Source organism: Sceloporus occidentalis, unplaced genomic scaffold (genome assembly GCF_023333645.1).
Source record: "Sceloporus occidentalis isolate IW3139 unplaced genomic scaffold, rSceOcc1.0.p SCAF_1, whole genome shotgun sequence".
In the NCBI taxonomy this organism is placed as follows: domain Eukaryota; kingdom Metazoa; phylum Chordata; class Lepidosauria; order Squamata; family Phrynosomatidae; genus Sceloporus; species Sceloporus occidentalis.
The window spans coordinates 217828829-217842409 of record NW_028316981.1 but is presented as its reverse complement, the minus strand read 5'-3'; the positions used below and the strand labels follow the sequence as shown (position 1 = coordinate 217842409).

General features: G+C 45.4%; 1 protein-coding gene across 3 annotated transcripts; it reads left to right on the top strand.

Annotated features, from left to right (window-relative positions):
• The first annotated feature begins 322 nt into the window (after positions 1-322).
• On the top strand, positions 323-13011 carry CDCA3 (cell division cycle associated 3). 3 transcript variants are annotated; one of them, XM_089488937.1, is made up of 6 exons: positions 323-341; positions 5219-5396; positions 5544-5682; positions 8132-8392; positions 8904-9025; positions 12606-13011. In XM_089488937.1, the coding sequence occupies exons 2-6, from the start codon at positions 5277-5279 to the stop codon at positions 12747-12749; spliced, it is 786 nt and encodes a 261-aa protein (XP_089345063.1). In that variant the 5' UTR covers positions 323-341; positions 5219-5276; the 3' UTR covers positions 12750-13011. The 3 variants fall into 3 exon arrangements, with proteins under 3 accessions (XP_089345063.1, XP_089345062.1, XP_089345064.1); XM_089488936.1 differs by lacking the exon at positions 323-341 and adding an exon at positions 426-508; XM_089488938.1 differs by lacking the exon at positions 323-341 and adding an exon at positions 687-720.
• The last annotated feature ends 570 nt before the right edge of the window (positions 13012-13581 follow it).

Here is a 13581-nt window from a genome sequence, read left to right as displayed (position 1 = left end):
ACACTAGGGGCGCGAGGAATCTTTGTTTGTCCCGCCCCTTCCCTCCCTGTCCTGTCTTTCCTCGCGAGCTGTTCTTTTAAACTGACAGCCGGCTGACCCAATCAACTCTTTCGGCCAATGAAAACGTCCGATTTTTTTTTTTGGCCTCCTTCTAACGTGACGTCCTTAGAAACGTGCGATTGGGTGACGTTGTGTTTTGTATTTGCCCAAACTAGCCAATGAGAAAGCAAGGCTGGTGCTGTCAGTCTAGTTGATTGATAGTTCTGGATCCAATGGAAAGACAGATTGTGGGGCGGGCTCTCGCTTTCCTGTGTATTGGGAGAAGACGAGGGCGGGCTGAGGTGATTCGGGGCGGGGCGTGAGTGACGGGCAGCGGCTGGGCCCAATGAGAGCAGCGGGGACGGTAGGTGGGATATTCGAACCGAGTGTGGAGGGAGTGGAGGCCAGTCAGTCGTTGGAGGGGAGCCTTCGCGGCTGGATCGGAGGCGGCTGGGCTGGAGCCTTCCAGGTGGGCCAAGGGCAGGATGGGCCCAGTGCTATTCAACATCTTTATCAATGACCTGGATGACAGAATTGGGAGCATACTTATCAAATTTGCAGATGACACCAAATTAGGGGGAATAGCTAATACCCCAGAGGACAGGATCAAGATTCAAAATGACCTGAATAGACTAGAAAGCTGGGCCAAAGCTAACAAAATGAAATTCAACACAGAGAAATGTAAGGTACTGCACTTAGGGCGGAAAAATAAAATGCACAGATATAGGATGGGTGACACCTGGCTGAATGAAACTACGTGTGAAAGGGATCTAGGAGTCCAAGTAGACCACAAGTTGAACATGAGTCAACAGTGTGATGCGGCAGCTAAAAAGGCCAATGCGATTTTAGGCTGCATCAATACAAGTATAGTGTCTAGATCAAGAGAAGTAATAGTGCCACTATATTCTGCTCTGGTCAGGCCCCACCTAGAATATTGTGTCCAGTTCTGGGCGCCACAATTCAAAAAGGACATTGAGAAACTGGAGCGTGTCCAAAGGAGGGCGACAAAAATGGTGAAGGGTCTGGAAACCATGCCCTATGAGGAACGACTTAGGGAGCTGGGGATGTTTAGCCTGGAGAAAAGAAGGTTAAGAGGTGATATGATAGCCCTGTTTAAATACTTGAAGGGATGTCATATTGAGCAGGGAACAAGATTGTTTTCTGCTGCTCCAGAGAACAGGACCCGGAACAATGGATGCAAGCTACAGGAAAAGAGATTCCACTCAACATTAGGAGGAACCTCCTGACAGTAAGGGCTGTTCGACAGTGGAATGTCATTGTGTGCCTTCAAGTCGTTTTGGATTTATGGCGACCTAAGGGGGACCTATTGTGGAGTTTTTTGTCAAGGAAATGCAACATGGGACATGCAGTTATAGAAGTAAAATATGTATGTGAGAGTCAGAATGACTAAGCATGAACAATTAAGAAATCACACAGGTGTAAAGGATGATCTAATTTAGAAGTCTTGGGAGCCAAGGACAAAATTAAGGAATGTACATCGGTAACACCTGAGACTTGTTACATGTACAAGGTGATCAGATGATGTTCATGGGTTGGACTTGAGTATGGGATGAACAAAAGTCAACCAATCCTTGGCCTGATACAGGCCTGTTACAGACTGCCAAAATAAAGCTGCTTGGGGTCTCTTTGGAGGTATGCTATTTAAATGATGCCTGGGTCCTAAGAGTCCGGAGGTCGCGCCAAAGCCACACTCCATTCCTAAGCACTGGAGTGCAGCTTTGGTGCAGCTTCCGGATTCTTAGGGTGCATGCATCATTTAAACAGCATACCTCCAAAGAGACCCCAAGCAGCTTTATTTTGGCAGTCTGTAACAGGCCACAGATAGCCAAAATAAAGCTGCTTCGAGTCACTTTGGAGTTATGGTATTTCAATGATACATGCATCCTAAGAGTCCAAAGGCCGCACCAAAGCCACACTCCAGTCCTAAAGACTGGAGTGCAGCTTTGGTGAAGCTTCCAGACTCATGCATCATTGAAATACTATACCTCCAAAGTGACTCGAAGCAGCTTTATTTTGGCTGTCTGTAACAGGCCCTTGTGAATGTACACTCCTGCTGGGTGGTAATTGTCTAGTGGGTGGTAACAAACATTTGCTATAATAGTTGCCAGTTTTGCTAATGTAACGTGTGGGTAGTTGTGGAGTATTGGTAGAGTGTAGAGATATTGTGGATTGTTGGGCATATAGAGATAGTAACTGTATGTAGTAGAATAAAGTAGATCTTTTATCTAAGGCTACTGAGTTGTGTTGGTGTCTTGAGTGAAGATACAAGAACCAGCAGGATCCCGATGGTGTTTGGAGACATCTGAAGAAGAGGAGTGAGAAGGCTTGGAGAAGATGGTCAGGGTCTTCAGGCTATTCTCAGAAAACTCTGCTGCTTTGGGAGAAAGCATTAACCACTGACCAAAGCTGGTCAGCTCAGCTTCGTTAACAAGGTGGTGAGTTACAGCCTGAGGTGAAGAGCAACAACTCCCATCATCCCTGACAGTTTTCTCAGCAAGACTTGTTCAGAGGGATTTGCTTTTGCCTTCGAGGCTGAGAGAGTGTGACTTCCCCAGGCCAACCAGTATGTTTCCGTGGCTGAGCAGGGATTCGAACCCTGGTCTCCAGAGTCATAGTCCAACGCTCAGGCCCACACACCATGCCAAGAAAAGCCCATGACAGGTTCTCCTTAGGAGCGACTTGAAGTCACACAACAACAAGTTCTAATGTCACATTTGTGTCCTTTTATCCTCTTGTGTACGGACTGTCATGTTTGCCCAATGGAAAGTGTAGAGGGGCATTACTGGCATAGGATGGTATAGGTCACGTTGGAGGTAGAGTAAGTATTGACCCCTGTAATATTGCTCCCAAAGTAGATGTGGGGTCAGAGTTGGTATGTGGGCTTCTGACAGGGTCTTGCCCCTGTATTACCATCCATGTTAAGTGTCCTGTTGTGTGTAAGTGCTTAAGATTTAGAGGCTGTCTGTAGGTCAATAAAGACCTGTCTCCCAAAGCTTGTGAGAGGGCTGTATTATTCTCCAGAACTGGTTGCAGTTTATGTGCCCTGTAGTAGATTGTTCCTGGGCAGCAATCTTGCCTTGTTCATTTTTCATTTCACCTCCTTAGATGGATATTGTAGCTTGAGAAATGCCTGTTGCAAATCGAGGAGTTTTGAGTCTCTGACTTGTGGGTCTGAGCATATGCGGTTGTATCAGAGTCCTTAGTTGTTAACAATGGATTTTGTAGTGCCTTCTGAATGGAAACTGGAAACATGTAAGTATGCGTAGTGGTTTATGGTCTTTCAATAGAGCAGTGATTCCCAAACTTTGGCCTTCTAGGTATTTTGGATTGCGGCTCCCAGAATCCTAGGCCATTGGCTCCGATGGCTAAGGCTTCTGGGAACTGAAGTCCAAAACTCTGGAGGACCAAAGCTTGGGAATCACTGCAATAGAGCATGATGCTTAGAAGTCCCTTGTTCAGTTGCACAGTGTTGTCAAGAACATGGTTTTGTTGTGAGCTTTGTTCCAGGCTCAGGCTGATGGTAGGGTAAAAGTTGTTGAAAGCTTGGTGAAACCTCTTTAAGTGATTGCTTTCCATTATGTCCTGATAACAAAAATGTCACTAAGGTATTATAGGGGCTTTACAGACGGGCCTATGGGGCGCCGTCGTGACGTGCTAGGGTTGCCTCGGGGCGTCCTTTACAGATGCCTGGCAACCCTAGCACGTACCTGCTGCGCCATAATGGCGGCGCTCTGTATACATGGGCACCGCCATCATGATGTCACGGCCGCGCCGCAGCCAAACGGCACAGCGCGGGTGTGACGTGGTCGCACCGCTGCAGGACGCTTGTGGCGCCCTTTTAGCGGCGCAGGAAGTAGCTCCAAAACGGAGCTCCTTCCTGGGGAGCACCTCGTTCCTGCAGCCACCAAACAGCTGCGAGAATGAAGCTGGGGGGAAAGGGGCCAAGTGGCCCCTTTCTCTCCCAGCAGCAGCTCCCTACGGTGTCCTGGGGCATGAAGCCCCAAGAACACCCCTTTCCAGGCCGGGGGGAAGCGGCGTTTTGCCACTTCCCTGAGGCCTGGAAAAGCGGCGGATCAGGGCCTCCCGGGGCTGTCGCTGTGGATGCTCAGGCCCCGATCCAGCGGGGATTGCGGCGCCCAAAGGGGCGGTCTGTATCCCACCATAGTTATCTTTGGTAGGTCTTTCCTAAATAGAGAGACAGGTCCAGGCTACAGGCTTTTGCAGCCAGTGCTGATTTGTTTGAAGCACCTTTGGGGCAAGGAGTGGGTCAATGAGCATGAACTGGAGCTCCAGGAACTCCCAGCTGCCCCCAAGGAAGCACCCCAAATGGTATTAGGCAGATGACAGTAGGTGGGGAGGAAGGCTTCCACTAGGTTGTTACCTATTCATCTGCCAGGATTTGTCTCCTCTTCCATGCTAAATCTGGAACAATGATCTTAGTGTACTGGGGCTGAGGAGGAACTTTGGGCACAGCTGAATTTAGGAGCTTGGGAATTATTTATTTATTTGCAGTGGCGGGAGACATAATTGATGTAAGTTGTGGCCCATACTATTAACTTTTAGAAGCTCTACAACTCTTCTAAGATTTATAATTTGGTGATCTATTTTAGTTTAAATTATGGATGAACGGTGATCTTCACAGCCTTGCTACTTTTGCCTTTTGATGACAGGCTGAATTGGATAGGGGGCTGCTTGCTGAAATCTTGAGTATTTCATGTCCTTTCTTGAGTGTTGCATGCTGAGGATACTCACCTGCAATTCATTGCTACACTGTATGTTCAGAGGAGAAAAGAGCAAGAGCCTTCTTGGTATCTCCACACTTGCTGGTCATTTTGCTAATTTATGTAGAGTAGAATAAAATCTGTATTTAGGGCCCAAACAGACAGGCCAAAATAAAGCTGCTTTGAGTCACAGGTATGCTGTTTAAATGACACTTGCATCTTAAGAGGCCAGAAGCTGCTCCAAAGCTGCGCTCAAGTCCTTAGGACTGGAGCATGACTTTGGTACGGCTTCTGGCCTCTTAGGATGCATGCATAATTTAAACAGCATTACTCCAAAGTGACCCGAAGCAGCTTTATTTTGGCCTGTCTGTTTGGGCTCTTAGTTACTTTCTTCTTAAACTGTAAAACTACATGTAGAGTGATTCTTCTTTTTGCAGAGTTTCTTGCCTGTGAAACCTGTGCTCTGAGGAACTGCTGCCTTTAACTCCGGCTGACATGGGGGCCTCTGAGAGCTGCCCGGCAACACCCACCTCCAGACCTTTGATTAATAAGCACCTGGCATATGTCAATGATCCACGATCACCTACAGCTGGGATCTTGAGAACTCCCATAGAGGTACAAGAAGACATCTGTGCCTGCCCTTCAAAACCAAGGACTCACCTGTCCTATAGCACTGTTTATTGGCACTTGCCCCTGCTTCCTCCCTACCTCTCTAGCATTGGCCACACAGTCTGAATCATGCTCTTGTTCAACCCTTTTCAGGTAGAAAGTTCACCTCAGCAGAGTTCCCTGACTCGCCTAAATGAAGATGACATGGTCACCAGCAAACAGAATTTGAGCTGGGATCCTCGCTCCCCAACGCCTGGTATCTCACGCACCCCTATGAAAGCTGTGATGGCTGGTAAGTGAGGATGTGATATTCCCAGCCTAGTTTGAGTTCACCTTAGTAAGCATCTTAGTGCAAAGGAACTACAGCGGGCCCTTCCCTTACACGGGGGATCCGTTCTGGATCTCCCCGCATAAGAGGAAATCCACATACTCTCGCACCCCATTGCAAACGATGGGGCACGTGCTTGGGGCTTGGGCCAGCATGCGCACCATGGGTGCGCGTGCCATTTCTTTAATTGTCGTGCGGCTTTTGTGTAAGCTGGAAGCCATGTATAGTGCACCCATGTATAGCACTTTGTCAGACTTCCATGTGTCTTATTGTAAATGGTTGCTAATTAGTTCTAAATCTGCAATCCTTTTTGCTGATTGATGAGATTTATAAAATCTAAATTTTCCCAACGGTTTTAATAGTTTTGAGGTTGGCCTGACTATATTTTGAACACTTTTAAGAAATTCTTCATAACTGATTTCAAAGTTAATATTGTGGTAATACCTTTATTAGGCCATCCTAAAAGGCATAAAATCATCTGTGCAAGCTTCTGAAACGAGCCTTATATCTGTTCCATGGTATCAAGTCAACTTTGTCCTATGGTGACTTTATAAATGAGAGATTTCCAAAAGATTATGTTGTAAACAGTTCATTTATAACTGGGTGTTTACTGCCTTCACCTTTTCCCAGCATAAGTGCCTTTCCTAGTGAGTCATATTTTTATATGCCATGTGCCCAGAGTTGCTGGTTTAAACCAAATGACTTTAAAAACCTACCTCATTTTTAATTGATTTGTTACTATTTTCCGACCCTCTTACTGGAACAACAATTACTGAATTTAAACATTTTAACAGTTTATTGGCAGTTGTCCATTGTTAAACTATTATCAAGTGTCAGTTGCTTCTTTTGAATCACTTTATCTTACAGTGCAAGGAATTACGTACATTCAGAAACAAACCCTTCAGTTAACATAAGTTCAACCAAAACAACTCGGAGTGTACTTTGTATGTTTTATTATATATTTGTGGTTGTGTGTGCCTTCAAGTCATTTCCAACTTCTGGCGACCCTATGTTTTCTTGGTAAGTTTTGTTCAGAGGTAGTTTGCCATTGCTACCATTTGAGGCTGAGAGAGTGTAACTTGCTCAGGGACACCCAGTGGGTTTCCATGGCCAAGCTGGGATTCAAATCTTGGTCACAGAGACATAGTCCAAGGCTCAAACCACTACACCACTCTGGCTCATATTATGTATAATCTGCATATATTCAGATTTAATAGGAATAGTAAACAATAAACAATTGGGGTTTATTGAAAGATGTAAATCATATTCTAGCCTAATAATTTTGGATTGTTAATATTAGCATTAAAACGTGGTTGATCAAACTTTCTAATATATAGAATAATGTTTCACAGTATTAATATAATAAGCAGGATTCATTTTTTTCCATTAAAACATAAATGCAAAAAACCTAGTTTAAACCAAAAATACCATTTTGGCTTTTTTCCAACATTGCCTGTGCCCCTGCGCCATCAACTTTGTTAGATTTTTGCTCTGACTTTCCAGCCCAAAAGGATCCTCTGGACAGTTTCCATTAAAGGCAATTGCATTGGGGCTTCTTCACTTGCTTCAGATACGGTACATAGCAGTGTTGTTTGGTGGCATCCCCACTCCAAATCCAGTTTTCAAGAGGCTGCTATACAGGACCCGGAACAATGGATGCAAGTGACAGGAAAAGAGATTCCACCTCAACATTAGGAAGAACTTCCTGACAGTAAGGGCTGTTCGACAGTGGAACAAACTCCCTCAGAGTGTAGTGGAGTTTCTTCCTTAGAGGTCTTTAAGCAGAGGCTGGATGGCCATCTGTTGGGGATGCTTTGATTTGGATTTCCTGCATGGCAGGGGATTGGACTGGATGGCCCTTGTGGTCTCTTCCAACTCTATGATTCAATGATTCTATTCTTCTCAGGTGGTGCTTCACCAAGCAGGCTTGTAAATTAAGCCCAAATTTACATTTCGATTGTATCTGTAACAAAGCACGCTAAATGGAAGATACACAGTTGAAGAGAGGCATCTTTCGCAACTTAGGGGAGCATCTCTGCTAAACACATGCTAAATATATTGTCTAGTTTAACCTGGAGATAATTAGTGGTCTGGGGCAAATGCGTTCTTATAGAACTTCTACCTGTATCCTCCTGAATTAGCTGCTGGGCATATCTGCCTTCTCTGGCATGAACTGAAAGGGCAGGAACTAGGCAGCTTCTTTCCTCACCTGCTGCTTTCAGAGTTCCTCCTTCGGGAAGCAATCCTTACAGCCTCATCGGCCTTGCTGAGATTCCTGGGATTTTCCGAGTGGCCATTTGAGGCACTCCCAAGAGGTGCAGTTTGGGGCTAAAAATGATGTTCTTGGATTAAGATGTTTCTCCTGGTATGAGATCGCACATGAACACTCTAATGTTATTTCCCTCTCTTCCAGATACCCTACAGTGCCCGGTAAAGCAGCTCAGTGAAGTCTTTATAGCAGAACACATGGAGGAGAAACTGTCTTTAGAGGAATCTCATCATCAGGGCCAGAGGCTTGACATATCTTGTGTGGCAGAAGTGGCCTCAGGAGAGAAAACATATGTGGAAGCACCACAGGGGGATCTCCTGTGTGTAGAAGAAGAAAGAAATGAGCAGCCTCTCACCAGTGTTGCAGCTGTTTCAAAACCAGCTCCTCTTGCCCTTCATTCTACAGGTGAATTCTACTATTCTTTGGTTGTCCCAGGTCATGATCTCTGCTCAGTTGCTCTCTTATTTCTCTCTAAGCAAAAGGAGTCCCCTGAGTAAAAAGAGAAATTTGGATGGGCAAGTGTGTCTGGCCACATGGACATGTATGGGGGGGCGGCAGTGGGGAGTATTTGTGTTATCAAGAAGTACAAATAGGTTTCTTCTATGAAAGGAGATATTGAAACTAGTTCTGGCACCCAATTGCATCAGACAGAGGGGAATCTTTAAAACCTCCTAGGTGAGGCTAGCAATCCCTCCCAAGGGACTAAAATAGGAACACCATGCACATGGCCTGCTGCTGGGTGGGGCAAAAATGTGCCTGGCTTATCTGGCTGCATTTGTCAGATTTATGGCAAGTGGGATGGGGGGGGGGAGGAATGCATAGCTAGGGGAGCAGCAGCAAAGCTCTTGGGCTTCAATTTTGAGAAATTCTGTGTGCTACTGGGCCACTAATCTATGCTCTTTTTTTTTCCCCCAAGGGAGCAAGTCAGTGAGGCGCAGGACCAATAGTAAAATGCTGATAGCGTCGACAGGTGCTGGGCGGTCTCCTCTTAGTATCCTGCAGGATGACAATTCCCCAAATCCCCTTGCTTCTCATCAGGTGATGTGTCTTATGGGGAAAGGAGTCTTTCAAACTGCCTTCAGGGCGGGATACAGAGTCGAGACTGTCATCATCATCATCATCATCATCATCATAGGATTTATTTATATGCCGCCCAATCACTGGGAATCTGGGCGGCTTACAACAGAGGGGATAATAGACAGTTCCATGCCCTCAGACTTACAATCTAAAAAGACACAACACAAAAGGAGAAGGGAATGGGGGGTGGGATCAGGTCCAGCATTCTTCTCTCCCTCTGAGGCCTGGACCAAGGCAGATGGACTGGAGGGAGGGCTCTTTTTCTTAATTGAGGCCGGGCCCGTTGGCGTTGGGCCTGTCCTTTCACTCCCTCCCAGGCCAGAAGATGACAGTTGGAAGGAGGGAAGGGAGGGCTCTTTCTCTTCAGGCCCGATGGCGTTGGGCCTATCCTTTCACTCTCTCTAAGGCTAGAAGATGACAGTTGGAAGGAGGGAGGGGAGGGCCATGGTCGCCTTGGTCACTGATCTCCGTCTGGGCATCAGCAGGGGAAGTGTGACCCTGTTGCTGCTCTTGGACATCTCAGTAGCATTTGATACCATTGACCATGGTATCCTTCTGGAACGCCTGAGAGAGTTAGGTATCGGGGACATTGCGCTCCAATGGCTCCGTTCCCATCTCTCAGGTAGATTCCAGATGGTGATGCTGGGGAACAGCTGCTCTTGTAAAAGAGAGTTGACATCTGGCATCCCTCAAGATGCCATTCTGTCCCCCATGATGTTTAACATTTACACAAAGCCGCTGGGAGAGATCATCTGGAGACATGGGGCACGGTGTTATCAGTATGCTGATGACACCCAAATCTTTTTCTCTATGTCTCTGACTGTTGCAGTGACCAAGGATGGCGTTTCCCCTCTGAATACCTGCCTTGAGTCAGTAATGGGCTGGATGAGGGAAAACAAACTCAGGTTGAATCCAGAGAAAACAGAGGTACTTGCAATAGGAACCCCTGGTCCAGGATTGGAGATTTGCCAACCAGTCCTGGACGGGGGTGCACTTCCCCTAAAGGATGAAGTTCGCAGTTTGGGAGTGCTCCTGGACCTGTTTCTACAGCTGACATCTCAAGTGGAGGCTGTGGCCAGGAGTGCATGGTACCAACATTGGTTGATACGCCAACTGCATCCCTACCTGGACCAAAAGGACCTTGAAGCAGTGGTACTTGCACTGGTAATCTCCTGTTTAGATTTCTGTAATGCTCTCCACATGGGGCTACCTTTGTACCAAGTTCGGGAGCTTCAATTGATCCAGAATGCAGCAGCCAGGTTGGTCCCAGGAATATCTAGATAGGACCATATGTCACCAGTGCAAAGATCTTTACACTGGCTACCAATTAGCTTCTGGGTGTTATACAAAGTGTTGGTTATTACCTTTAAAGCCCTACATGGCTTGGGCCTGAGTTACTTGAGGGAACGCCTCTCCCTACACGATCCGTCCCCACTCTCAGAACATCAAGGAAGTAGCTACTTGATTATCCAAAAACAAGATTAATAACAACTTCCCACAAGGCATTTAATGCTGCGGCTCCCAAATTGTGGAACAATTTACCGGAAGAGATCCCCCTTATCACCACCTTGGAAGCTTTCAAAACGGATCTCTTCCAGCAGGCCTACCCACCCGACCTACTATAACTAACCCAGAAAGAACCCCACTCCGACTGTAATGAGATGGAAATAGATGACGAGCTAGTCTTTTTAGTAATTGTGATAATACTGTGATTTTATTGGAAATATTGTAATATGTATGTTTTTGTCTTATGCTGTGATCCCACCTCAATCCGCAGGGAGAGGTGGGAAATATAAATAAAGAATTTCTTATTTATTAATTTAATTACTCTTCCAGTGACAGCAAAAGATAGGGGCTTCTTAGCATATTAACAGTAAAGTTGCTTGAAAAGCCTCAGTCACTTTTCAAAAACAGCTTTGTGACAGAACCAGTTGCTATCTTCTTGGTGTCCTTTTCATTTTATTTGGTTTGTTCTAATCCTTCCATTGTCAAACTTTGGTTCTGTCCTAATTGTGGTTATACTATATCCTATCTTCTCAACTGTTTTTAATATACAGCGCGCCCGCGCCATACGCGGCCTTGAGCATACGCGCTCAAGCCGCGGGGCGGAAGGGGCGGTGCGTCCCATTCAATTGAATGGGCGCTTGCGCCCTGTGCGCGGCCGCGCCGCCGCGCACAAGCCCCATTGTTTCCAATGGGGCTCGAGCATAGGCGGAATTCGCCTTACGCGGAGGGATCCGGAACGGATCCCCCGCATAAGGCGAGGATGGACTGTATACTTTGCAGCCATTCATGTAGGGTATATGTGAAGCATTTCTGTCATTTCAGTATTCAATCCAATAATAATACAAGCCAAATTGGATACCAAAAATTCACTCCCCGCTTGGTTTGAGCAGCAGTCTTCCTCAATCATATACCAGTTTTGTGGGAAAATACAGGTGCACAGGACTTAATATTCCTAGAAGGGCCACTGAGTCATGATGTACCTATGTATACCATTTAATTTTTATTGAATAGTTTTACTCACCTTCTCAATAGATTTGCTTACTGAATAGACTTACATGATCTGACCTTCCTCCAAGGAACTTGGGGCAGTTTCTATTGAATGTATTAATCTCTGGAAATCACCAGAGCCAGACAGCCTCAGAGGAAGAGGCTGGATTTTGATCTTTCCTGGCCTCCCTTCTTCCACAGCATTAGCAGCTCCTGAGCAGTATTGCCAAGGGAAGGATGGTTGGCATTATTAGGGGAGGGAAGAGTAAGCAGAGGAAGGAACTTTTTGTGAGTTTTTCGGGCTATGTGGCCATGTCCTAAAAGAGTTTATTCCTGATGTTTCACCAGCATCTGTGGCTGGCATCTTCAGAGAATTCTCTGAAGATGCCAGCCACAGATGCTGACGAAATGTCAGGTATAACCTCTTCTATAGAACATGGCCACATATCCCAAAAAAACCATGAAAAATTATTAATGCCAACCATGAAAGTCTTTGACTTCACAGAGGAAGGAGCTATTGGATGGAAGATTTTCACAATGGCTTTGCCTGGTCTCTATGGACCTCTTCTCCATCACTTTCTGCCACTGAAGTGAATGCAGCCAATTGCATCATGTGGCACAAAGTAAATGTCTGCTCTCAAAGACAGACAAGGAATAAGAGCTGTTTCCTTTTCTGCCTTTCATGGATATATTTTCCATATGAGACCTGTCTGCAGTATCAGTTTTCTTCCATTCTAGAAGCCAATTGCTTCTATTTCAGGGGGGAAACACTAGGAAAAGGGGGAAACCAATTTGCACTGAAGTCGCTTGAAGCATGGTCTGATCTCCTTTTTTCCCAAATGATGTTAATTTCATCACCACTGTTGTACTGTTGTACCCCACAAAATAAAGAGGGGAGGAGCGGGTGAGTAGGTAGTCTCTTTCCCTGGGTGGGTATCCTTTTACCTCACACGCTTTCTGTCTGAGTGTCCCTGGCTGACGTTCACCAGATGATACAGTCAAATCTATTAGTTATCTCCCTGACATTATGCTTTTCTTTTTTCTTCAGGGTAAAATAGGTTTATCAGTAGTAGATGGCCAAGGAGAACGCAAGGAGGGAGTGTTCAGCTCTGGAAGAATCCTGAAAGCTGGTGGCTGTAGCTGGGATTCCTTAAACAAAGAGAATCAGCGACATCACTTGTTGGAAAATTAGTTGCTCTCAGATGCTCCAGTAATTACTGCCCTGTGGCAAGGAAATGTCAAACACTTGCAGGTGAAAATACGGTAACCTAGCTTTGCCTCCTTGGCAGTTTGGCTTACTCCTTGCCACTTCTGTCTTGGACAAAGAAGGAAATAGTCTATATATTTCATCAATAGTTTTGTATTTATGTTTAATCATGTACAGATTCTTATATTTAGCTTTTTTTAAAATACTTTTACTGCCAAATCTCTGTGTTGTCTGTCTGGAAAATAAACTTGACTATAGAATAAAACAATGTCCTCTGACTATTCTGTAGTCTTAGAAGGGCTATGAATTCGTGTTTAGACAAAATGAACTCAAATCTGTTTACGCTGACAAGCATCATGGGTGCTGCACTTCTTCATAGAATGGAATATTGGATTTGGGAGTCCAGCAGGAGAAGAGAATATAGGAATGAAGCACAGGTGACCAAAGTGGAGTCCCTAGAATACCCCTTTTCTGACCAAAAAGGTGAATTGTCTCTTCTGAGAGTTTGCATGAGCACTCTCACCTTTAAATTGAAAGCAGATGACCTTTTGCATTGTGGGTATGTATGTGTGTGTATATATGTAAACAGAGAGAGAGAGAAAGAAATACACCATTCTTCAAAGCCAGAAATGGAATTCTGACTACTTCCAGGTTTTTGTTTTCATTTTTGCAGGCACAAAAACCTCAGTTCTCAGCCCAACATCTTCAGTTAAATGAACCTCTTGTCTTAGGAGAATACTACACACAATTTTTAAACTATAATTATAGCTAGAAAATATGGTTTTAGCAATACAGTTGTCCCTCGATATTTGCTAGG